The following is a 24,431-nucleotide window of genomic DNA, read 5'->3' on the forward strand; positions in this document are numbered from 1 at the left end:
GAGGCCCCCCTCCTGGGCACACATGCTCCTCAGACCAGATGCTGGACGCGAAGAGGTTTTCTCTCTGGCACATGCCCAGGCAGAACTGCTTCCTTTACCTCTGATGGATGAGAAGACAGTCCTTGGCTGTGCTCCTAGAGTCAAAGAGGTAGTGATTCTGTCTCTGGCTCTCATCCTATTTCTCTCTGTCAGGCCACCCTGCTTCTCCACCAACACACCTTTTTCTCAGTTAAACAGAAGGCACTCCCCATGTACCTGATACACACTTGTTGAGTGGAATTCTCCATGTGGGTCTCACTGCTAGGCTGAGCAATTTTCTTATTTTTCCTTGTCTTGGTCCTTTGTTATTGTTTACATCAGTACTTCTGTCCATGACATTGTTTTCTCTTCTCATGTTTCATTATTTCAAGCTGGTTTGCTCTGTTCCCACCTATTACTGACAGCAGCCAATCCTCATGCTATAGGCCAACTTTCAATGCTTTGTGCATTTGAATGACCTGAGCGGTTTTAGTAACAGACCCTTGAGTGTTGAGCGTCAGGCATTGGTATTTGTATAATGTCCCCCAGGAGATTTTCATACAGCCAGGGTACTCATTTATACCAGTGTTATCCTCACCAGTGTCAATCCTCCACATTGCCCCAGTACCTGGCCATCTGCAAAATGCAATGGAACCCCTAACTTAACTGGTTATTTCTCACAATCTTATCAAGGAAAGAACTGGCATGAGCTTCATGACAATTAAGCCAACGCTTGGAGAAGAGACATCATTTGCCAAACTACACCAAAAACAACACTGAATTGTTTCTAGGATCCTATGACCTTGACTCGGTTATTGTACTTGCTTACTCTGGCCAGGGATTCCAACCTCACCTACAGGGGACACATTCTCTCTCTAGGCCCCTTTCTCAGAGCTGTCCTCAGACTCTGAGCACCCAAATGACTTTCTTCAACAGCACATCAAGATGAGCTTGGCAGTGATCATTGGGCCTGGAAAGTAGGAAGGAGATGTGGAAAGAAGCCAAAGACTTCTTTTTGAGAACTCTTGATATTTCATCCATGCTGATGGCTCTGGTAGATATTCCTCTAACAGTCAAATCTTCTCATTAATTATTTTTATCCTCAGAGTTTGTGTGGTACAAAACTCTGCTTCAGCAAACTCAGCATCCGTCTTTTCTGAGTCCTTGGGCAAAAAGTGCATGTGTTTCACAAACTGGACGGCTAAATTATAGCAATTTTTCCCTGGGAGAGAGTTGTTCAGACATTAAAGCCCTCTTTATATCAAGCATGATAACTTTTCTCATATCCTCACAAAAAAAGTTTTTGCTTTGCTCCTTAAAATGATTTGAGTTTCTGATGAGTATAATTTTTCAGGTAGCAATGTTTTATTCAGGTAGCACCTCCTTATGAAGCACCTACCAGTGCTGAAGCATGAGTTAAGCACAATTAATCAGACACTAAAAGCTTTTAAACAGCTCTACTTCTTTTTCTTTTAATTGAGAAACAGAGCTGTTTGGGCAAGTTTATGAGGTGACCTTGATTAAATTAAGGAGGTCAGGGAGGGAACAGGCTTGAAACTTATATTCAATGATTTTTAAAAAATGACTTCCTTCCAATTAAGGAGGAATTAGCATGAAATATTTTGCTTCTGAAAGGTTAAAAGAATTCCTCTGAGAAGGCAGCTCTCTTGTTAGTAGCTTTTTATTGAACATGAGAGAGAAAGTGCTATGGGTAGGTTTTATAGAAAGTGCTTTGTTAACGTGGTGCTGATGATCCAGTATCAATTATAACATTCCTTGGGAGCCTAAATGTGATATAGAAAGTGCAAAAAGCCAATGATCAATGTTAATTTCTATTGCAAATCCCAAGGACCTAACAACCTTCACTTACTAAAAAAAATGAAGATGTATTTTACATCTGCAATAATTTCAATTTAGTTCTAGTTTTAAATGTTACCTGACTGACTTCTTTTTCTCTTGACTTCATTCTCTGCCATATTCCTTGGGGTTTTAGTGACCTCAGAGAACATCTCATTCTGCTCTAAAGAGCTCCATATGGAGAAGTGATGCACAATTAGGGAAGGAGATTCCACCTGGACACGTGCTGGATCCTGGGACTCTGGGGTGCTTCTGGGGGCAGTGGCCCTGAAGGGAAGAGCACGCATGCTGCTTGCTCCACATCCCACTGCCCCTGATAACCTCAGAGTCAAGGTTAGGAGGGAGGCAGAGGGGTGATGGAGAAAGACAAGGGGCTTTGTGGTCAGATAGCAGCTATGAGATTTGTGGCAAATGTTTTTTCTTCTATTTTTGGTCTGAAATGGAAAACAAAAATATCTTCCAAGAGGTGGAAAACTAGGTCTACATAGTTTTCATTTCCTACTATTTATCTAAAAACTTGTCACTCAGCCAGCATGTCCAGTGGCACGTGCTGGGTATTCAGAGAGAAAAGGATCAAGAGCTGGCACATAGGGAGCAGAGGGGTAGAAGGTTCTCTGGATTAGCACACGGACATCCTCATTTGCTTAAAACAAATGTAGAAGGTTCTCTAGGGCCAGTAGGATTCAGGTGGGCAAATTCCTACTCATCAGATACTCTCAGCTCTCACAGTACTTTACAACAGGATTTCTTTGGGAGGTATCGTGAGCAGTGACTATCTGGATCCTGACTGCATGCTATTTCAGGTAAAGAACAACTGATAATAGACTCAATAAGCGACACTCTCAGATAAAGCCAAGTCTCAAAACTGTCTTATAAGACTGTGTTTTCTCATTTTTCCTTAAGTCAGCATTTATAGTCTCATACTGGAAGAATTCACTGAATATTTGTTTTCATTTTATTGCTTCTTTATATTACAACACTGTTTAAGATAACACAGGGTTCACGGGCTAAGAATAAAGAAACAATTTGTTCTATGATTTTGGAAAAGACGGCCATGTTTGCATTTGTGTGAGAATGATGGCAGTGGTTCTGTTTGTCACTTGATGCAAAATTTGGACACAGAAACAAAAGATTGCCAATCACTTCCGTGTGCAAAGGAAAATATTTTTTAAGTAAAAGTATTCGTGAACTGAGGCACCACTCACTGTAGGTGCTTTTAGGATGTTCAGGTTATACAAACGGCACTAGAAAACTCGAGTTGCAGCTGGCAGCATTTCATAAACAACTGATTGACAAGTCACTTAAAGAAGAACAAAAACTCTCATCCCACCTCCAAAAGACATGCCAAATATTCCTTCTAGGTTAAGGTGCACCTGAAGGTTGTAAGCACAATCCCTCTCCCAAAATATCCAATATAAACTTTTGATTATTATTGGGAGTAATGCAATTCAATTTTTCGAACACCTGGAGAAGGGAAGAGAAGACATATTTCTTCTGAGACCTCTTCCAGATCAAACCTTCCCTGAGTCAATGAATCTCAATAAGACTGGTATTACTGTAGATGCTCTCTCCAGACTTTTATTTTTAAGATAAATTGAGAGTTACATCTCATAAAGAAAAGTCCTGGGAACAGGGAGACAGGGACAGGCACTTCAATAACTCTTGAAATTAGATGGTGAGTCAATAACCTCATGGTCTTCAGGTAGGCTCCCCTGGATCCTGGGAGTGCAGATAAAATGGGGGATCAGATGGGATAGCAAAGGTCTGATTGATGTTATATCTCAACCATCAAGTGGGTGTTTGGGGGAAACGTCCTTATTTTTCTCCTCATCATTTTAGGGAGTGATGGAATGGAGTACATGAGTGGTGTCAGTGTGTTAAATCTGGGAAACACACAGCACACCACTGCTCATTCTTAATGTGCTCTGCTTCTTCAAAGACTTTTATCTTGCAGTCATACTGCAGACACTGCTTTGAGGAAATAAATGTCATTCAACTAGAAAAGGGATTGTGCCAATTTCTTCAGTAGTTTGGGAAGCTGGCACTTCTGTTGGAATGGCTTTGAAAACAGTGTGCTGGCTGCACTGCTAATGTTGAAGCAAATCTCCTTCCACGTAGCAGAAAAATACTGAAAATTATAGGAAGACTAAGTGTGAGGCCTATTTGGCTTAGAATGACAAACATCTTCAGTTACTTTTGCCCCCAAATGGTATCACAGATCCATGCACATGGCAGGTGTTCAAAAGTCTTGGTTGATTTTTACTTGGTTACTGACTTTTATGGTGCTACTTATGGCATTGTAGAGAGATACAAGGGTTGTTTTCCCATAAAATTCAGTGACACCATACAAAGGTCATTATCCTGGAAAGAAGGAAACTAGTATTGAGTTCTAGATTTCCCACTTACTCCCTTGGACAAATAACATATACTCTTGATATGTTGCCAAATTTATTTGGGGAGGAAGAAGTTATGCAACATTTCTAAGGTTTCTTCTCTACATAAAGAGATTCATAGTGTACATTTCCCCCTGAATATGAATTCTACATTTCTGCCTAATTGGGAAGTTGAATTTTTTTCTTGCATCTCTCATTTAAAAGTTATGCAAATAAGATTAGCCCTTGGAACAGGAAAATTCTAAGATGATGTGGTCTAGGAATGTAAGAATATGATATTAAGTTAAATATAGAAACTCTCTAATTTAAAAAAGAAAGCAATTCAATAAATTTCTATCATCTAATACCAGTTACTACATCTGACTTGTCAGAATGATTGGAAATGGCCAGTTGGTAATATCTAACTTATATTAATTTTACTATATATTCTATTTAATTTAAAATATTTATTATAGTATTAAAGTAATACATATCTATTGTGGACATTTTGGAAATGTTCAAAGAAGTAAAAATAAAAATCACTACGATCACACCTTCTAATCACTGAATATTCTAACCCATATCCTTACAGATTTTCCGCTAATATATAAATTGTGAATATTCTTTCATGCCACTGTCTTCTAAAACAGCATTTTTTTCAAGGAGGTTCATGGATATACCATTAGCTGACCAATACTCTAGAGTTATGAGTTAAGTGTTTAGGTCAGGTGTGGCACAACAAGCCTGTAGTTCCAGCAGCTACTTGCAAGGCTGAGTTCAGAAGATCACTTAAACTCAAGAGTTTGAGATCAGCCTGGGCAAAACAGCAAGATTCTGTCTCTGAACAAATGAATGAATGAATAAGTAAATATTTTAAAAATACCAGGGTAATTCTGAGAACTGAAAATGTAGGCAAGTGATGTAAGTAATGACCCACAGGCCATGACCACGGCAGCTCTAGGAGTCAGGGTGGGTTGCGGGACCTATAACACCGTGCCTAGAATACTATGATTAACAGGTTCTGTCCTGGAAGCTTTTCTCTCTACTTCTCTGCTCGTCATGAGAATTTTCTTTTTCAAGCTACTCCCCACAGGGTTTGCACACACACTGCATCCCGAAACTGGTGAGAAGAGGTTCTGGACACTCCTCCTCCAGGATCAAGGATGTTCAGTCAAGCACAAGAGAAGAGTCCCTATGTCATTCTGATATAGAAGAATTTAAAAATAACTTATGCTTCCATTATTTATGTTTCCAGAGCTTCTAAGTAAAAGGTAGGTGGCATAAAATGGCTTTTGAAATCCCTGAGAAAAGGAAAAAAGTAATTATTGTTACCAAATTCCCTTCTCGTTAGTCATGTGGCTACTTGGAATTCTAGAAGAAAACCCCTCATTGAAGTACAATACCTTTATGTCATCAACAGTGTTTAGATGAATGTTTAAAACAAGAGGAGAATTAGGACAATGACATTCACTGACAGTACATCACAGTGCTAAGAAAGTGGAAGCAGAGAATGTTTTAATATGGCCTGTTATTGATTCTTTTGGCCAATGTCCCACTTTAATAGCATTACAGTTATACTTCAAGATTATAGATGGGAGAATATAGAAGAAAATCAATAGATACTATCTTTCCCCTACCACCTGGCCTACATATCTATTGCTTCACAGCCATGCTCACATTTAATGAACCTAGAGCCAGCTCTTAGGAGTTCTGGTCTAATGCCAGGGTTTTAGTTACCTCAGTGTCCCCGTGACCCCTTCGAAGATTCTAGCTTCACCTTCCAAGGTCCATGTAAAAGAGCCTCTGACCCAAAAAGGAGACCCACTCATTTGATCCATATTTTCTATTTCATTAACATAAGAAAAAAATTTTAAGCTTTATTTCTTGTGGAATGAGGCCTGTCTACAACCAAAACAATTCAGAAGTGTTACCAAGTTTTAAAAATACATGGCAAACATTTGTATATTTAAGCTGTGCAGGAGAAAAGAAATAGAAATCAAAACCTCCTTTGCAGTGTTATCACTGTTTTATTTTTTTCTTTCTTCATCATTTTTATCTTTAGGTTTTTAAAAATGATAAGGTTTCTTTTTTAATGCAAAAAACAATTTTTTATTTTAAAAAGGACATGTTGCGGAGTAGAGAGTAATGAGCTGACTTGCTCAAAGTATATTCTGTTAGTATCTAAGAGAATCACATATAAGCACAGCACAAAATACAGCAATGTTGAAAAGAAATCCTTTTTCATAATCAAAATTTTGACTTGCTGCTTACAAACTAAAAGGGAAAATTAGGAAATAAAGGTATAAGGAATTTATTCTTATATTCAGGACAAAAATAGTAGCTTATGAACTCACTCAGATTCTTTCATCTAAATTCCTTCAAAAAAATTCTGATTTTGCCCCCAGAAGTTGTGCAAACCACACTTCAATTCTAACAACACTGTGTTAATTTTGCTCAAATGCAAGCTGAACACATATTTTACCATTCTGTCAGAAGGAGATACTAAGAGTGTCGATAAAAATGACACTAAAATAAATGTAAATTTAGATTGCTGCTACAAATGGCTGCTTGGCTCTGGAAGATGTTAGGTTGCTATAGTATTTTCCATAGCAACTTTGCATCTTATTACATAAATATTCCCTCAGTGTTCTTAAAGCCTACTAAGGAAATGGGATTAAATCTACTCTCCTCTGTAATGGTCCTGCATTAAGCCTTACCAGAAGGAAATGCCTAGAAAACGTAATAAACTGTAATCTAGATAATGGTGTTCCTGGCAGTTGAGAAGCATCAGGACAGCTTAGGCTCTACATAGGCAGCAGTGCTCTGACTGCATGCTGCTCACTGGCTATCTGTCTCAAGCCTCCAAGGTCAGGGCCTCCTGAGCTATCACTTCATGCAGACTGGTTGTAACTTCCCCTCTTGCTGCCTGACAACTGCCTATCAGCCTACCCTCCCACAGGCTCCAGGCCTCCTGGCACTAGGCAAGAAGCCAGGGCCACATAGAACCACTGTCTGCCCTGCATACACAGCTGAGAAGGGCTATTTGGGGGAACCTACCCAGATCAAAGCTAATGGTAAACAGGTGTGGATTGTTTAAGTCTCTCGGCTAGTGCTGAACTGAATTTTACAGAGGTGCAGCACAATGGAATGGTAAGAACACTGGGGAGAATCCTCGGTCTTTTAGGCACAGTCCAATTTCAGCAACCAATTTCGGGTCCATTTTATTAGGAGCACATAATTCTGGAAAGTTTTTTTGTGTATGAGAGAGATCAGGAATCATGGTAGTTAGGTGTTACATAAAAATAAGATTATAAAGTGGACTCATTTAGGTTGGAAATGTGAATTTGCAGAAGAGATAAACACTGTCTGTCTTGGCAGCAGGAGGGTTTCATTAAAAAGGAATCCTCTGCTACAGGATCAATTTAATAGCATCTGTCTTCTCACATTTAAAAGGTAAAGAAGTTATTTCTACATTCTTCAGAAACATGTCCATTAAGTGGAAAGAGAATTGTAACTGTACATAAAATCAGGAAACTGAAAAATCGACTCAAAATAAACATTTATTTGAACTACTTTGGTAAGATTAGCAAGATTTATTAGAAAAAAAAGAAAAAAAGGAAAGAGAGAAAAGCCTTGGCTCCTGCAAATGAAGCTCTATTTTAAGCCTTTAGAAAGGAAATAGTTTCTCAACCACCTTAGGGTTCTCTCATCATCTTTAAACCATATTAGTTCAAGTAATCACGTTTCCTCATTTGGCATCTGGGTGCCTGAAAGACACACACTGGTGACTGAAAAGTAAGGGCTTGCCTTTAATTTGTGGCCACTGCAAGACCAGACCAATGCTCTGTCTCTTTCAGGAGGTAACATCCCAGGCCATCATTACACCGAGAATGGTTTATCCTTCCAGGCTTGCAGTTAGCAACAACTCTGTGCCTTTAGGTCTGCAGGTGCAAGGGTGAGCTCAGATCCTGGCATGTTGTCTCCAACTAAGTCACATCCCACTATCTGTGTGTGAATGCTCCATCTCTCTGCCAAGTTCTCAGCCACTCTAGTCAGATGCTTTAGATCATAGTCAGGGATGCAGCTGCCAGTGACACGGCCCTCCGCAGTTGGCCCCTTCAGTTGGCTGCAAGACCCTGTTGTGGTATTTCGGCTCCTTCTTCTACTGTGCCCAGCTGGTGCAGGGATGGCAGACAGCCTCTTCCCAGGCTGTGCCTCCCTGCCGGGTTTCCTTTAGGGTTTTTCAGAAGCACGACCATGCAAGAGATAAACTAAATTAGAAAACCAAAGATAGTCTTGGTCTTATGAGCTATCATGGGACAGTCAGAGAGTCTTATTACTAATTTTATAAATTAAAGATTCTAGCTACTTATAAAACTATTCTGACCAAAAACTGCTAATTCTGCCTTAACCTGAGTCTCTAATTTGACTTAGTTGGCTGGAAGATTTGGAAAATGTTTATTCAACTTCTTAGTAAACTTAAGAATTGGTAGCTACACTGTCATGAATTTCTAGGGGAAACTGACAATACAGAAAAATACAGTTAATCTTTTGTGATTGATTAACAGGGTGATTGCTCTTATAAAGAGCTCAAAGTTAAAAGGAGGTGTAACTAAGATTCAAGAGCATTTGCTTGTGTGCTGCAGAATGATTTAATACATTCCTGCTGGCTTGAACCATTGGTGTTATATGCATGACTATCCTATCTGGTGGCTTTTTATTAATTTTATTAGTAAAAAGACTAATAAAAGTGATTGGATCCATTTGTACCATCTGTGCTACAAGCCACCTGATGGGACAGTCATGTATGAACCACTGATGACTCCAGCCACTCAGCAGCAGGAAATATGAATCATAGACCTGTTGTCAACATGTTGAAGGCTGCCTATTAAGCAGGGGATACTTTAATTTCACTCTTCTAAAATCTGTGTTCAGTGTACACTCATCAAATGGTACATGGTGGGCAGTGATGTTCATGTTAGTTTATGCTAAATTTAATTTACTGTATTTAGGACATAAATACTAGTAGACATTCTACTTTTATTAATTTAAAATGTTTATTCTCTTCAAAAGTTATATCTTACCCTGGGAGCAGGGTATCTATATGTCACTTTGCAAGGGGGGCAGTGTGGATTGAACACAGGGCTTCGCACTGAGCTACATTCCCAGATATCTTAAACTGATTATTTATTATAGATAGGATCTCACTAAGTTGCCTAGGTGGGGCTCAAACTTGCAATCTTCCTGTCTGACTCTCCCAAGTACTGGGATGACAGGCTTACATCCCTATACCGGATTCAACATTTTGGGTTTTTTTTTTTTTTTTTTTTGCAGTAACGAGGATGAAATGCAGAGTCTGGCACATGGTAGGCCAGTCTTTACCACTGAACCACATTCTTAACACATCTAACTCTTTCTACCCATGTCCATGGTGCCTTCAGCAGAACATGTTTTGACATTATTGGTTCATAATTAGAATTACGTCTATTCAACATGTGGCACTGATTTTTTTTTTTTAAATCAAATTCTGAACATTTTGGGGAAAGGAATCATCTTTACTTGAGCATACTTTTTAGCACTTGGCTTTTAAATTTAACCAGATTAAACTTTCTAACAGTTACCATCTTTTCCTGACTTTGGGAGCAGAGACACCAAAAACGTTAAAACCAGATGAAAGGAAACATGCAGATAAAGTAAACAAACATTCACTGAGCACTTTGGGATGACTGGCATACTAAGGTCTGTTAGCTTATGAGCACCTATTTAGAACTCGGTACTATCTGTAAAACCAGAGGGCCGATACTTGCCTTGGTTCATTTAACTCTCCTAACACCAAACCTACTGGGCTGTGTCACCACGCTGGGCCTTTTTTCCTCTTGGGTACACCTGCCCCTCACCCACTAGAGGGAGGGAAGAACACGGGGAGAAAAGGGGTTGGGAAGAATGAGAGAGGGAAATAGAAAGGAGAGAGGGGAAGAAGACAGGGAAAGTGGAGGAGCTAGAGGAAAAGATGAGAAATGGGGAGACAGGAAGAGAAGAGGAACAGGTCTGCAGATAAAAGTTAGGCTTCATTTTAGTAAGAAACAGAAATAAATAGCAATGCACTTGAATTTTTATCAAAAAATATCTTCGCATGCCTTAGAGCAGTATGCCAATCTTCTGGAGTGGATACTTTCATAAATCTGTCTTGATTTTCAAATTTATTAACAATATGGATTTCCATTCTAACACCTGCCTAGTTCTGCTTCCAGAAACTCCTTTTCCCCTTAAGATCAATGGATGAGGAAGTGTGACCCGCCTGCCCAGAATTACACTGAAGGGCTAGAGAATTGTAGCCAGAGATGGGTCATAAATTATCTTATGTACAAAGGAATATTCTTCATAACCAGGAAGGCAGAGATACATTGAAATATCTTGATTATTAATAAAAACTAACCCTAAGATACACCAGTCCTTACATAATAAAATGTGCAATTCTTTCCATCTCTCCCAGAAATAAACCCCTAAGGGTAGTCTGTCCTCTAGGGAGATGAGAAACAAAGCTGGCATGAGGATGCCAAAACCTGGGACATCCATTGGGATCCAGTTCCTCCATCCTCCATCCATCCTCCTAACACAGGCAGGCGACTCTTTGGCAAGGGATTTTCTTCCCCAGAGTTTCCAAAAATTCCTGGGCCCGCTACTTTCCTAGAGGTTCTGAACCAAATTGCACTGCTTTAACAGAGAAGAAACAGGCAAGGGGTTCCTCGAAGACAGAGGATTGTACCCTTTTTAGTTAACACTTTCCATCAGTGGTTCAGGACACCACAGTCCCAGAGGCCTGCTTCTCGGTAGGTGACTGGCAGTTGCAAATTTGACCTAAATGTCAGTGTTGTATAATCTAACAAGACGCCCTGGAAGGTGTTTCTCTTAGGCTACAGGACCTCATCCTTCATCCCTTGCCTCAAGCATCCATTAGCAGGGATTCCTGTGCAGTCTAGTCAAAAGACCAGATGGCATCTCTTTCTGTCAGGCCATGTCCCTGAACACCCAGGGCTGAAGAAAAATAGCTGCCTGCTTTTTTGTAGATCTTGAGTGTCCAGTGGAATAAAAAAGGTAGCTGCTTTCTCTTTCTTTTAATCAGTCCTCTGCTTTCGTCGTAACAACATGTCCAGCTTGTTTTGAAGTGCATAGGAAAGACTTTGAACTGATGGGGACCTGCCATTTGAACGCTAGTTCTTTTCAGGCTTCCCTCAGTGGCCGGCAGACAACATGAGCAGCCTGTGTTTCCTCATTAATTCTGCCGACCAAGGAACCAGTCTGGCAAAAGTTTTTGCAAGTTCAGGTTTTATTTTACATTCTCATCAGATGTCCGGGGGAAAAAGCAAGTGAGGTCAGGAACAGTGCTCACTGCTCAAGCTGCAAGGAAGACCTCTGACTCTGCTGAGGGCAGAGGTCCCTGACATCTCAGGGGACACTTCTGCATCTGGGGTCAGGTCCTGCAGGGATGTGATGCTGCCCAGGCTTGCAGGAGCTCCCATGATCATACTGGTCAGTCATTCTAATTTCATCCTAAGCAGACTATAAAATTATACACATTTCTTACTTTGCAAATTGATAAGCTATTTAAAGAGAAATGTCGAAATGTCCTCTACACACACACACACACACACACACACACACACACACACAAAGGCACAGGTGCAAATGAAAATTTCTGACTGATGCAATTATTTTCTTCTGTCTTATAAGGATGTTAAGAATCTAATTCTCTTGTAAACCTTCCCCTCATCAATAAACTTTAAAAATGATAAAAGCCTTTTAGAGACAAAAATTTTTTAGCTCAGATCTCAATGAATTTTTTTTTAAAATCACACCAACTTTTTCTTCTTTTAATATATGAAGGCTTGTAGAATTGAAATGCCATGAAGAAGGTGGTCTCAAATCTAAGCCCCATAGTAAAACAGTCCTGAGAAACCTGTTACCAGTTCAGTAAGACACATCCATTGATATATAAATGCTAGGTTTATTCTTTTCAGACAAAGGATATATGGCTTCAGAAAGTAGTGGCACGGTGCACACTTGTATGCTAAGCTTGTAAGAGATTTAAATGAATGGAAATCGAGGATGAAAGGCAAATTTGCTAAGGCAGTGGTTCTCAAACTTTAGCATGCATCAGTCAGAATTCCCTCCAGGGCTTAAATTACAGATTGCTGAATCTCATTTGCCCACTCTGTAGAAGTTTCTGTTCAGTAAATTGGGACTGAGCCTCAAGTTACATTTCTAGTAAGTTTCTAGGTGATATTTATATAGAGTAGGAGCCACACTTTTGAGAAGTGCTGTTTTAGGGAAATTAAAGCCCCTTCAGCACGGCTTGGATTTCAGAGCTTTCTTGTGATTACTGGAACACCTCCATGGTCTTGATGACCTGACCTTTCTGAAATCTTCATTTCAGCTTCTAACTGCATATGGGGACATCATCTAAAATATTCTGGAGTGCTGATTCCCTTAAGTCCTAAGAAGTTAGTGAGCGGCAGCTGCTGGAAGAGGCTTTTAACAGAAAGATTGCATCTGACATCCCCTTGTCTACTTCAAGTCTCACTCTCAAAGGAAGAACACAATTATCTCTGGTCCTTGAGCTTTCATAACTAAACTCATATTGCAGGAAGAGAGACTCAACACACCTGGATAGATTTTTGTCATTTATTCTTGGTTTTTATTTTGAACCTATCAATATTTCAAAGAGAAGCATTTACAATCCATTGTCTTATGTGTGGGTGCAATGGAGCCTTGTCTCAGGACAGTGAATATTTCTCTAAGCCCACTGACGACTTCTACAAGTAACTGACTATTCCCCTAAAAATTGTCTTCATCCCCACATTCTATTCCTCACTTAGGGAAGAGTTATATCTGCTTCCAAATCATGTTGAACTGGTGAATGATTACACATTGTGATCATCTCCATTTATCCCATAAATTTATATATCTTTCCTTCTATTTAGTCTGTTTTCAGTTCATTTCAGTGAACAAAGGGAGCAAAAATAACTATTTCCTTTTATTCTTGTATTTTTACCAACAAATTAGCAAAACTCTGTTTCTAGTCACCTGCAATTTTTCTGTTCAAAACCTGAGATAGGTGTGTATTTTACTGATGGATATGTACAAAAAGACAGATCAAACCATTACCATATTTCTAATTTTCTTTTCTGACAATGGCAGCAACTGTGGGCCTTCTCGGGTCTTTTAGACTACCACTTCCCTCCAGAGAAGTTGTCTCTCTTGTTATCTCAAATTTTGAATAATCATTTCCTTGCTTAATTTTAAAATACCAAAGAATTTACATATGATTCAAGGAGAGACTTTCAATCAAGCTCAGATTAGACAGAACACACAAAGCAAGGTCATTTCTAAACTTACCTCCTTTTTTACAGCTCAAGTGATGCCACTACCATGGTACCACATGGGTCCCTCCTTTTGATTCTAGGTTAGGTGAGCCAAAATGTATTGGAGAAAATGTCTAATTTTCTATCATGTTGGCTCAAAGACTAGAAAGCTTCCTTAGGAATTAAACAATTTTCAAGTAAAAAGTACACTACTGAAATCAAATTTTATTGGTCTTTTCAGCATTGGCTCTTGCTGCCATACTTTGGAAAAGGATTTTTAAGAGACAGGCAAATATCTCTGAAAAAAGTATTATAGCCCCAGATCCACATATTAAGAAACAATTGGAGCAATTTAAATCATTCTGTTCCTAAGAAGGAATTTAAAGTCCTATTAATAAAAGACACAGTCACTCAAAGATGAAAGTTTAGTACAAGTCAAGTAAAAGAGAGCTGTATTTTCATTCTCCAATGCCTAATCCCAGTCTATGATTTGGACACTCAGTATGATACTTCATGGATACGTTGAGTTATCAGCATTACCTGATTCATCGACTCTTATTTTTTTAGTAGGACTGTCACAATTCTCATCATCGGACATTTCCATTTCTTCTTCACGGCGGATGCCCATGAGCTGCTCACTTTGAGCATTTCGGAGCTCCTGAAAGCAGAGGGTATATGAAGGTCAGAGTCTAGGACACACTTCATCATACAATTTTCCAATGGGTATACCTTTGGGTATATTGTGACCGACATATTAATATTTATAGCCTGAAGCTTTTACCCAAACATCACCTCACCTAATCTAGAAGGAAGTTCTGAGGGGGATGAGGTATGCTTTAGTGTCAAGTGAAAGAAATTCCTGTTCATCAAAGACTAGGTAAGGGCTTCTGAGCAAAATATTTAACCTCTCGAGTCTGCATTTTCTCATTTATTTAAAAAAAAAAGAGAGGGGATAATAACATATACTTAGTAGGGCTTTTGCAAGGATTACATAGAAATACCTATTATATGGGTGGCTCGTGGCAGGGACTATAACTACTGGCTAAGAACAGCAGCAACGAAAATTTTAAAAAGCCTAGTTTACCACTGGCCCATGGCTTAATTTTAGTATCATTTATTCATATATATTAGCCTCAATTTTTTCACCAGAATATTATGATATCAAGGCCTTTGTGGACAAAATGAGTTAATGCACATAAAAGACTTACTATTATCCTAGATATTTAATTTGCTAAGATGATAATATCTGCTATTTCCACATGTACACAGAGCCTCTGCATGGGCCTGTGTGATCACGCACATTCCCATATAATCCAAATAGCCAAAATTTAAGTTTCCAAAGCTATTTCCGAGCAAACTAAATGGATGCCTTCTTGTGTGTGGATTTCACATTGTCATAAAGAGGTTTTGGGTTTTGTGGTGATGGCTGCTTCAGTATCACTTTTAGAGCCATAGATTTTAGGGTTATATCTCACTTTCTGCACTGAATAGAGGAGAGAATGAAATCATGTCATTCAATTTCTTTGAGCCTTTGTTTACTCACCTATATGGGAACTAGTAATAATACAAAGCTTTTGAATGCAATAGCTTATGTGATAGTTCACTGTAAAAAGAATACACAATAATTTTACTACTGTGCCTAAAATGAGGACAATGTAACTGTTTACATTAAACAGCTACATCATTATTTATACTAAGTTGTGTATTTTCATTTGTGAATCCTAATTCATTACGTTCCCTTATATAGATTGCCTTCAAAAAGACCTAAAATGGGAAAATGTCTCTATTATTCTTTTCTCCTTTGAACTGAAATCTCTAAATAAAAGACTAATATTTAAAATAATTTTATCTTGTAATAAACCTACAATTAACAGGTGCCTACAGGTAAAACTAAGGTAATCCACCTGATTTAATAGTAACCTGGCTCTAAACATTGTCCCGGTGACCATTTGATGTGGCTCTATAACCCCATGTTGAAGGTGTTCTGAATTTCCTTTTTCTATTGAGTTAACAATTCTAACTGCGCATGATGGGAAGGACTATTTATTGCTAAAAGTATTTGAATGGTCACCTTCAAAAGACAGAAGCTAGACAAGGCAGATAGGCAAGGTCTGGGGTGGGGCAATCACAGGGCAGCCAAAAGTCCACTGTGATAACAGATACCTCCTTCCTTGACCACACCACCTATAAGAAAGACATGCCAATTCTGCCTTGCATAACACAGATCTTGGAAGTGTTACCTGTGATTACTGGGGAAATTTTTAGGAGGTGGAGAGCTAACTTTTATTTTTTTTTTTTAACAAAGACTCTAGTTTCTAAAGAGGTAGTTTAAAAACACAAAAGTCAGGTGGAAGGAACAACTGAGCTGAAAGGGTCTGTTGGTTAGTTCCTACAGTTAGTGGCCAGCTGTCATATAATAGTTGTTTCTGAGGGAAAGCGTGACAGAATGGGAAAACATTGTGGAGAAGAAAAACTGAAGGTGTTTCCACAGGCCGCCCTGGTTCAGCAGTAAATCAGCAGCACACTAATAAATCTGTAGAGGTGTTACAGATAATTAGCAAATGCTGTACATGGGAATGTGGAAAAAATCAAGCCAATTATCAAGCTTATATGCAACTGAGAAATCATCCACAATGTTAAATTACCAACTGGTATTTAATCAATTAAGCAACATGTAGGAGAGAAAATCAAAGGTAATTTAGAGTTCCATTTCCTAATATACCAAAAGAGGCAGCTGAAATGGCAGGAAGGCACAGAGGCACACAAGCACGGAGGACCTCTGCGGACTATTCTCCGTCATCCCTCTGGAGCATATCTGTTTCTGTACCCCAAGACAGACAGACAGAGCAAGCAGCTGCCTTGGGTCAATGCAGGGTGGTCTTGCTCTGGACAGTGCTGCGCCAATATAAGTGAAGGCAGGGGAATAGGATGGTGGGAAGTGGAGTCAGAGGAGGCAGGCAATTTAGAGGAGTATCTGCTATTTGCTGACACTCACACACTAATGATGGCCTCTTCATGCCCATGCTTATTCTGCATCATGCCACCAGCCTTTCTCTTAAAATTTCTGTTCATCATTTTTAGGTTTTATGTGAAGAAAAAAATTAAATCACTTATAGGCTGATCATTCCCATATCTGAGTCATAGATTGTGGATTCCAGTTTGTGTTTTCATAACCCTCAACGTTTATATTGGATCATAAACAGAGGGCTCTTTTTTCCCTCCTGAAAAGTCAGCTTGACTTGGGTCTCCTAGACAGTGTCAGGGAGAACATCAGAACATCAGAGCACACTTTGTTTTGGACCCAACAACCAAATTAAAGAGAAATTCTGCTTCCTTCTTATTCATAATCCTGAACAGAAAAACAGCATCATATCAGTCACCAACAAACTTTTTAGTTATTAGTGAACCAAATTTTTAAAATGCTCATCTTAACAAGTTACAGTAGCATTTTAAGTGTCCCATTAACGTAAAGTCATTCAGTATTCACCATAAGGGATAATAAAGAAGTCATTTGGTATTCATGTGGCTGTTACATCTAGTGCCATTGGTATTCAACTGAATTTAGCATTAGTTAATGGGCACTTAAAATGTTACTTAAATGACTGATATCACAGTACTTTGTGATTCCTCAAACTCTTTATAGAATACTTATTTTAAAAGTGTGAGTCAAAATCATTAAATAAATAAACCTTACCTTCTATACGTTTGTGATTTTGAAAAAAGGGATTATCATTTAGAGAACTTTAATATTAACATGCTAGAGATGAAGAGGCATCCAGATGAAAACATTCTCTTATTTAAAAGAAAAAGAAGCAAGCAAAGACAGTATACTTACTTTTAAATTACAGGTTCAAAGCGTACACTACACTGTGGAGTTTAAAAATAACAGCTGGATGACCAATGACTAATGACACATTTTTGTTTGTCTAGATCTGGCAAAGACAAGTTCTGGATTCCTTCCTTCGGGGTGGATACTCACACTTGACAGAGGTGCTGATGCCGAAGGGTGGACTCAGCTAGCCTGGACAGTCACACCCCTGTGAAATTTGCTCTGGGAGAGGTGTGATAGAACCTAAGGGCTAGCACGGGACCAGGATATGGTTTCTGATGAGAGCAATGAAAGGCATACTTGCCACTTCTAGCCCAAGGAGCAAACTGTCATCATCACGTAGAACATTGAAGAGAAAAATCTGCATTTTAAAATGAAAAACTAGTTTCTATATTAGGCTATACTTTTCTTCAAACTAATTTATTATGCAAAGTGTTTTGGTTTATTTCTGAGCTCTTCACTACTATGGAGAAAATTATTCTCTCCCTTTGCAGGGGAAAATATGTTCTAAGTGTGAAGTCAGCTGCTTTTGTGGACAAAGAACAAATTTGAGCTGAATTTGGAGCTGACAATGAGACAGGACAATGGCAGAAGGACTGCCTGCTGTAACAAAAACCACAATGGCTGCAGCCACACTATTCTCTGCCAATCCAGCTGTGTGATGGTGGTTAAAAAGAAATAATAAAATCACCAACCTCAGAATGCTTTCGCCAAATGTCTATGTTCTTGCGTTGAGCTTTCGAGAAATGGTCCCAAGCTTTTTGTCTGGTAGAAGCGTTGAAAACGGCCACAATCTGCTCAACTTTGGTGAACAAGGAAGTCAAACAAGACAAGTAATTTATGTTGTGATCACTATAGGGAAGCAAAGCAAAGACACTAGGAGTCTATGGATGATGTCACAACAGAATCAACATCATCAATATCCATCCAATTTGTGTCTTTTTGTACTTACATTTTAGCAAGGTTGGGGATGTCTCCCTTCAAGTCTGTCTTCAAAAGTTTAAGATAAAACATTCTAAATATGACTGGGAAAAGGTCATGGGCACCTACATCCAAGAATTCTTTAGCTCTTGTTTAAATATGTGATTTGAGAACGCTATACATCTAAGTCTGTAGAGATAAGAACCCGAGCATTGACATACGCATAAAGGTACATAACATAGTGCCTGTATAGGGGTTTAGAAAGGAAGCCAAAGTACAGTGGCTGAATGGAAAGAGCCAAACATTTGTTGCTTCCTCCTTTTGTCTCTACTTCAAAGACTCAGCTGAAGCTATTACCGTGTATCTGAAGATAATACCGTGTCCTGGCTCCAAGACGAGGCAGTGAACAGTTGTGTCATATCTCCCCTCTGCTCCTGCATCTTTATTGGCTCTGTTGCCCTGACCGCAGCCAAGCCTTTAGCCATCAGAAAGGCTGCAGGAGCCACCATCTCAGCTCTAAGGCTGACCAAAGCTCACCAGGCCAGCAGCATGGCATCCAGGTCTGATTTCCATACCTTCAGGCCTTCCGTAGCTCCCCATGTCACATACCAGTGTCACTCCACAATCACTTTCATGAAATTCTCAAACCACTTAAAGTTTTAACTCTATCACTTTGACCTCACTGATCACTTCTGTTGCTTTCGGCACAGGGTACAATCACAGTGATAAACACTCAGGAATTGTGAACAAAACTATATAGGAAAAGGGATGAAATCTTAGTAGAAGGTATTAGGAGTGGAGCCAACCAACTCTAAACTCAATCCTGCTTAAAGTTTTTGATGTAGTAATGATAGGATTAAGGAAACTAGAGCGTTGAATTAATTATATGGTTAAACCTGAATTTCTAAATATTTAGGTAGAAAGGCTCCGTTAAAATTAGGTTCTCATGGATGCTAATGCCCTATCAACATAAATCTTTCACAAGTGAATCCCAAAGCTCTATTTCAAAAAAAGGACATCAAAGCACACCCAGATTTTCTGGTAGTTACAGAATTCTGAAGAGTAATAGAATAGTTCGCACAACAGAACAGCACTCAGTGCCATGGTTTTGAAGTTTAACACACAAAATAAGCAAGCATATGATGGAGCAGAAGGAAATAAAAGCTCATTCCATTCTCTCACAATAATGTGCATAACTTATAATGCTCATAACTATTGCTTCATCTATGGATAATTTTCACAGGAGGATTTTATGTGTACTATTTTCTAGTTGAGCAAAACCTCAAAAGCTCTGCATTTTGGCAAATCCCATCATCACGTCACGTGATGAATTTGTTTCACTGAATTTTCATGGGCAGGTTTCCATCCATGTGTTTTAGTTTCTCGGAGCTCATGTGATTGCCTTCCTTGGCCTTTCCTGGAGGAAGCAGCACTGCCAGATTAGTTGCCCGTGCTACTCTAAGTGCTGTGCTTCACCGGCCACCCACCCCCAGTGTGGAGCGCGGCTGGAGGAGGAGGGAACCCAGTCAGTGTGGCCATCGAGGCTTTGTGTTCATCGTGATTTCAGTGCCTTCTGCAAGGGCAACAGAGCAGTCAGCTCAGGTGAGATCAACCGGCAGGGGTGGTGATCATGAGATTATTAAAGAGTAATGGGCTTCACTGCTTTTAACAGCAGAGCTCCTTTGTTGGCATCTGCTAGATGAGGAAGAGCAACGGTGTCCTGACCCCAGATCTGAGAGGAAAGAGTCACAAGGGTTGAAGCTGAGTATTCGGGTGGTGATAGTCAGATTCTGCTACGAATTAGGGAAGGCTCTTAATAAAATAAGATACAGTAAAGAAAAAAATTGTGTATGTTCAAGGTGGTGGAGGAAATAAAAGAGACCTGGAATGTACATGGAAGAATCCAGAGGGGAAAGCACTTAAAAGATCATACTCAGTGGCCTAATACTGCACAGGTTGGAGGGTAAAATTAGATCTATTCAGGTTTAATCATACAGTAGATATGTCCCGATTCTTTCCATTGCAAAGCAAGGCTTGCTCAGCAGAGAAGCAGGGATGGCCCAGTCAAAGGCTGAAGCAGTGGAAGGACTTCACGTGAAAGTAGCTGGTGGGGCGGAACTAACACTAGGTGAGAAGAAGCACGAAAGAGCGTGGATGCTCCTCTACAGTCGCGCTGCAGGTTGGGGAGATGCCCTTGAGGAGGCTTTGCTTGGGAGAAATGATGGAGACTTGAATTAAGGCAGCAGCTCGGGGATGAAGTGTGCAGCGAGCAGCTGTGTGGCAGGAAGAGGAAATGCTACAGGAGAGGAAGGAAGGAGAGCAGGACAACTGAAGCTTGGGAAAAACAGCAGAGGCCAAGAGAGAAAACACAGCTGGAGGTCTGAGAAAGAAGACAAGGAATTTACTTTTGGACACCTCGAGCTAGAGGATGTCTGCAAGCCATCCAAATGGGACCGAAGAACGGGCTGGAGGCTCAGAAAGTCAGAATTCAAACAGCTTTGTCTGAAATTCTCAACATTTGGGAACAGTGTTCTAGTTAAAGCAAAACTAAGTGTGATTTAATTTTGTATCTTTCTCATAAGTTTTATGCTTTTTCCCTCCATAGTCACAATTTCACCAAACAGAAAAATGAAAACAGTGTAACTCAGATTAAGTTTTAAAAACACGCTCAAATTATTTACCTGGCTTAGTTTACTTCTCTTATTCCTATATAGACTGCTGCTGAACAAGCCATTTGTCTTGCAAATGAAAGTTACTGTGTTCACAAAAGACTCTAGAAGAAGAGTTGGGTCAGTATGAATTCATCTTCATTAGGGAAAAATTGCCTCAATGAGCATAGCCAAGTGAATATCCTCCAAAGACAGCGTATTTCGGGCTGGGGGTTTAGCTCAGGGGCACAAGAATCTGCCTGGCAAGTGCGAAATCATGAATTCATCTCCAGTACAAAAAAAAAAAAAAAAAAAGAGCTTATTTTGAAAATCATAAATCATGACTGCCGTATTGACATCACAGGAAGATTACATATCTTTTATTGTCTTCGGAGAGTGACACCAAAGAAGTCCCTGAAATAAGCAACTATTTCACTTCTTTATGACAATTCAAACTACTTGTTTGTACAAAGTAAAGCTACAAGTATTACTAACTAGAAGAAAATTTAAAATTCTTCTCAGAAAGAGATAAACAACAAATAAGATGGCATTGAATTTGTTTCAAAATGCAGCTTCCAGAAATCTGTGTCCACATAGAAAAAATTCCACTGAAGCAGAGCTCAGTCCCTGGCCAAATTAGCTTCATTTTGTTCCTCTCTGGTTTCATTTACCTTTTTATAATGTTTTTTTTTTTTCCCCTGAGTCACGCTCTTCTCTGGTCATGTTAGATTCCAGCAATGATAGGTCTGTTTGCTAGACATCTTTATGACAAGGGACCAGAAATACTCCCAAGCAATGCAAGCCCTGCAGAACAGATTGTTTCACAGTGAGACTATCCCCAAGTGTGTGCTATTGCTTCACATGGAACAATTCCCTTTCAAGGATGATGGTTCTTAGAGACTCTGATCGACCAGACCACTCCTTGACCAGGACTACCTATTCTGCCAGCTGTGAAAAGCCCCCACTTAGGCACACACCCAAATCTTGCTTTTGTTCTCTTTTTCTACAAAACTCCAAAATTCCTGTCAGCTCCCCCAAGACAAGATCTTGAGACTCCGTCTTTTCTTCCCAGTATGACCATGCTAATCAAGCCCTTATGCTGCCCTGCACCACTGCTGGCCTTCCAGACTGGCATTTTGGAATGAGTAGGTGAGCCTGGCCTATTGAAACCCCTAGACCTAAAACCCTGGCGACAAGATCAATGCCCTACCCAGCACCTATGAAGGTCCCACATAATTGATCCCACATAAATCCTGTTCTGAGTGTTGATTACTTGTTCAAGGTGTACCCCAAAGATTTGGAGGTACTGTCAACAAAAGGGCCCACAAAAGTTTAAATTTACCCAAGATCCCTTATAAAATGTTCCCTAAATTCTGTTGTGTTTTGCCTGTTAGGTTGGCTGAGACTCATGAGAAAATCAAGTAATCAATTCTTCAAAAGTTTTCATGAATATCAGTCATAGATATCACACTAGAGTCCCATGTGTACCCAACAGGTTTACAGTAATATAAAGGTGGGAAAAGGGGCCCTTTATCAGACTGCTAATCATTCTGTACAGCTGCAGCCCTACCACCCTACCCATGGTTATTCACTGTGCACATGCAGACACAATCACTCATCACACACACACACACACACACACACACACACACACACACACACTCACATGTTTGTACGTCTTGAAAATTAAAAAAAAGAATTCCTAAGACTAACTAATTTAAGAACTTCCTTTGACCTTTTCCCCACCCCATAATGTGTGGGCACCTGCTGAGTTTATAGTGCACCTCTTCCCATTTGATTTTAGTCTTTCCAGGGAGGGGAAGCTCAGAACAGAGCTTCCACTGAAGCAGAGGCAGCCTGCATTTAAAGTCTCCCCTGGAAAGAGGATTGCAGAGAGGGCAAATCGCACATTTCTGGGCTGTACAAGACCCCGCAGTTTAAACTGTGCAGAGAAGCCCGGCGGTATTGAAAGGAGGAGGCTGTCTGCCAAAGGGCACGGACACAGCCCTTCTCCTGTAGCGCGCGCTGTCCTCACAGCTGTACCTCTTGTTCCAGCTAAATAGCTGTGAAAGAGTCTTAAATCCATTTAGTGCCCCAAATATCTGGAGCAACTGATTACATTCTTCCAGGCAGCAGGCTTGCCTACATAAAGCACCTCAAACAAAATTTTCAAGCTGAATTTTTGTTTTTAATGCTGTCTGAGCTCATGCTAGAGCCTTAACTCTGTAGGATTCACAGAGATTTTTTTTTTTCCTTGAAGGGATAGTATTCTTCTAAATCCCCTGTGAATAGCTCAGAAGAGATTTTTCAGGCATATCACAAATGAAATAGTTGACCTCCCCCACCCTAACGTGTTATTGTTGTTTTTTTAAATATTAAAAGCTAGGGAGGAATTCTTTTACGGGTCAAAGGGTAAAAGAAAAAGATTTTAGATATAGTGTGGAACTGGTGCTTTCTGGCCCAGAGTAAAAAAATGGGGAGGAGAAAATGCAGTGAGTCACTCTCTCAGGACACTCCTAGAGGCACTAGCAGGGAGGGAAGAAAGGTGGGTCAGTATGGGCTGGCAGGAAGTGGGCTCCTGCCATAGCTGGGTGCAGGGCTGTGCACAGGAGCCCTCTGATTGCCTGGCCAGAAGCCTAGGAAATGGGAGAATGTGCTCAGGCCAGGGTTTACAATGGCCTGCACTGGAAGTTTAAGCAGAGGAGGAATAAAGGCTTTGGGGGCTTCTGTCTTGAGATGGGTAAAAGCAGCAGCACATGACATTGTGAACTGATTGCAGCCCTGTTAAACCTGAGCTGAGAAGGCAAACCACAGACTTCCTGCTTGTGAACTTCCTATCTAGATGAAGCCAGATGTTTGTGTTTTTTTGGAGAATGGGTGTGGAAGTATAAAGAGAATTGTGCTGATCAAATTATAAAAAAAGAAAGAGGATGCTTTTAGCAAATTTCAAGCTAGTAGGAAATGGCCAAATTGCTCAAATAAATGGAAAGATAATAGGCAGACTGACTTTTAAGGATACGCAGAAAACTCAGAGCATTTCAGGAAGCAAATCCACTTACTAATTCACATGTTCAAATATGGTGGAAAGCAACAAAACTCCATGAGATTATAATTTCAATGGCTTTCCAATACATAGCATTTACAGAGCCTTTTAAATCCTACATATTCCTTGTCTAAATTACTTCTATAAACTTAATAAAAGCAATACATATGTGGATAGTACTAAAACAAAATACAGAAGTCTACCTTCCTTTTCAGATACCCTTCATCTGTTTCTCTTTTAAAGTATTAAGATTCTAGCAATTTATTAAAAAAGCTATGCATATATTTTCTGACACCTTTTCTATACATATGAGTGCTAATATTATATACACTGTTTTGTACCTTGCTTTTTCACTTATCATATCATGAAAATCATTTACAT

General features: G+C 39.7%; 1 protein-coding gene across 14 annotated transcripts in view; it reads right to left on the minus strand.

The window, feature by feature from the left end:
* Positions 1–24,431, minus strand: part of Enox1 (ecto-NOX disulfide-thiol exchanger 1) — a 568,850-nt gene that overhangs the window by 100,225 nt on the left and 444,194 nt on the right. For all 14 annotated transcript variants that reach the window (XM_063232742.1, XM_063232740.1, XM_063232745.1 and 11 more), the window contains 2 exons: positions 18,134–18,240; positions 14,150–14,267 (listed from right to left, as the gene is read on the minus strand). In XM_063232742.1, the coding sequence (XP_063088812.1) occupies positions 14,150–14,267; positions 18,134–18,240 (225 nt within the window). The remainder of the gene's footprint in view (positions 1–14,149; positions 14,268–18,133; positions 18,241–24,431) is intronic.

The sequence above is a fragment of the Cavia porcellus genome, unplaced genomic scaffold (assembly GCF_034190915.1).
Source record: "Cavia porcellus strain 051 isolate PalLab524CR breed Dunkin Hartley unplaced genomic scaffold, mCavPor4.1 scaffold_21, whole genome shotgun sequence".
Taxonomy (NCBI): Eukaryota; Metazoa; Chordata; class Mammalia; order Rodentia; family Caviidae; genus Cavia; species Cavia porcellus.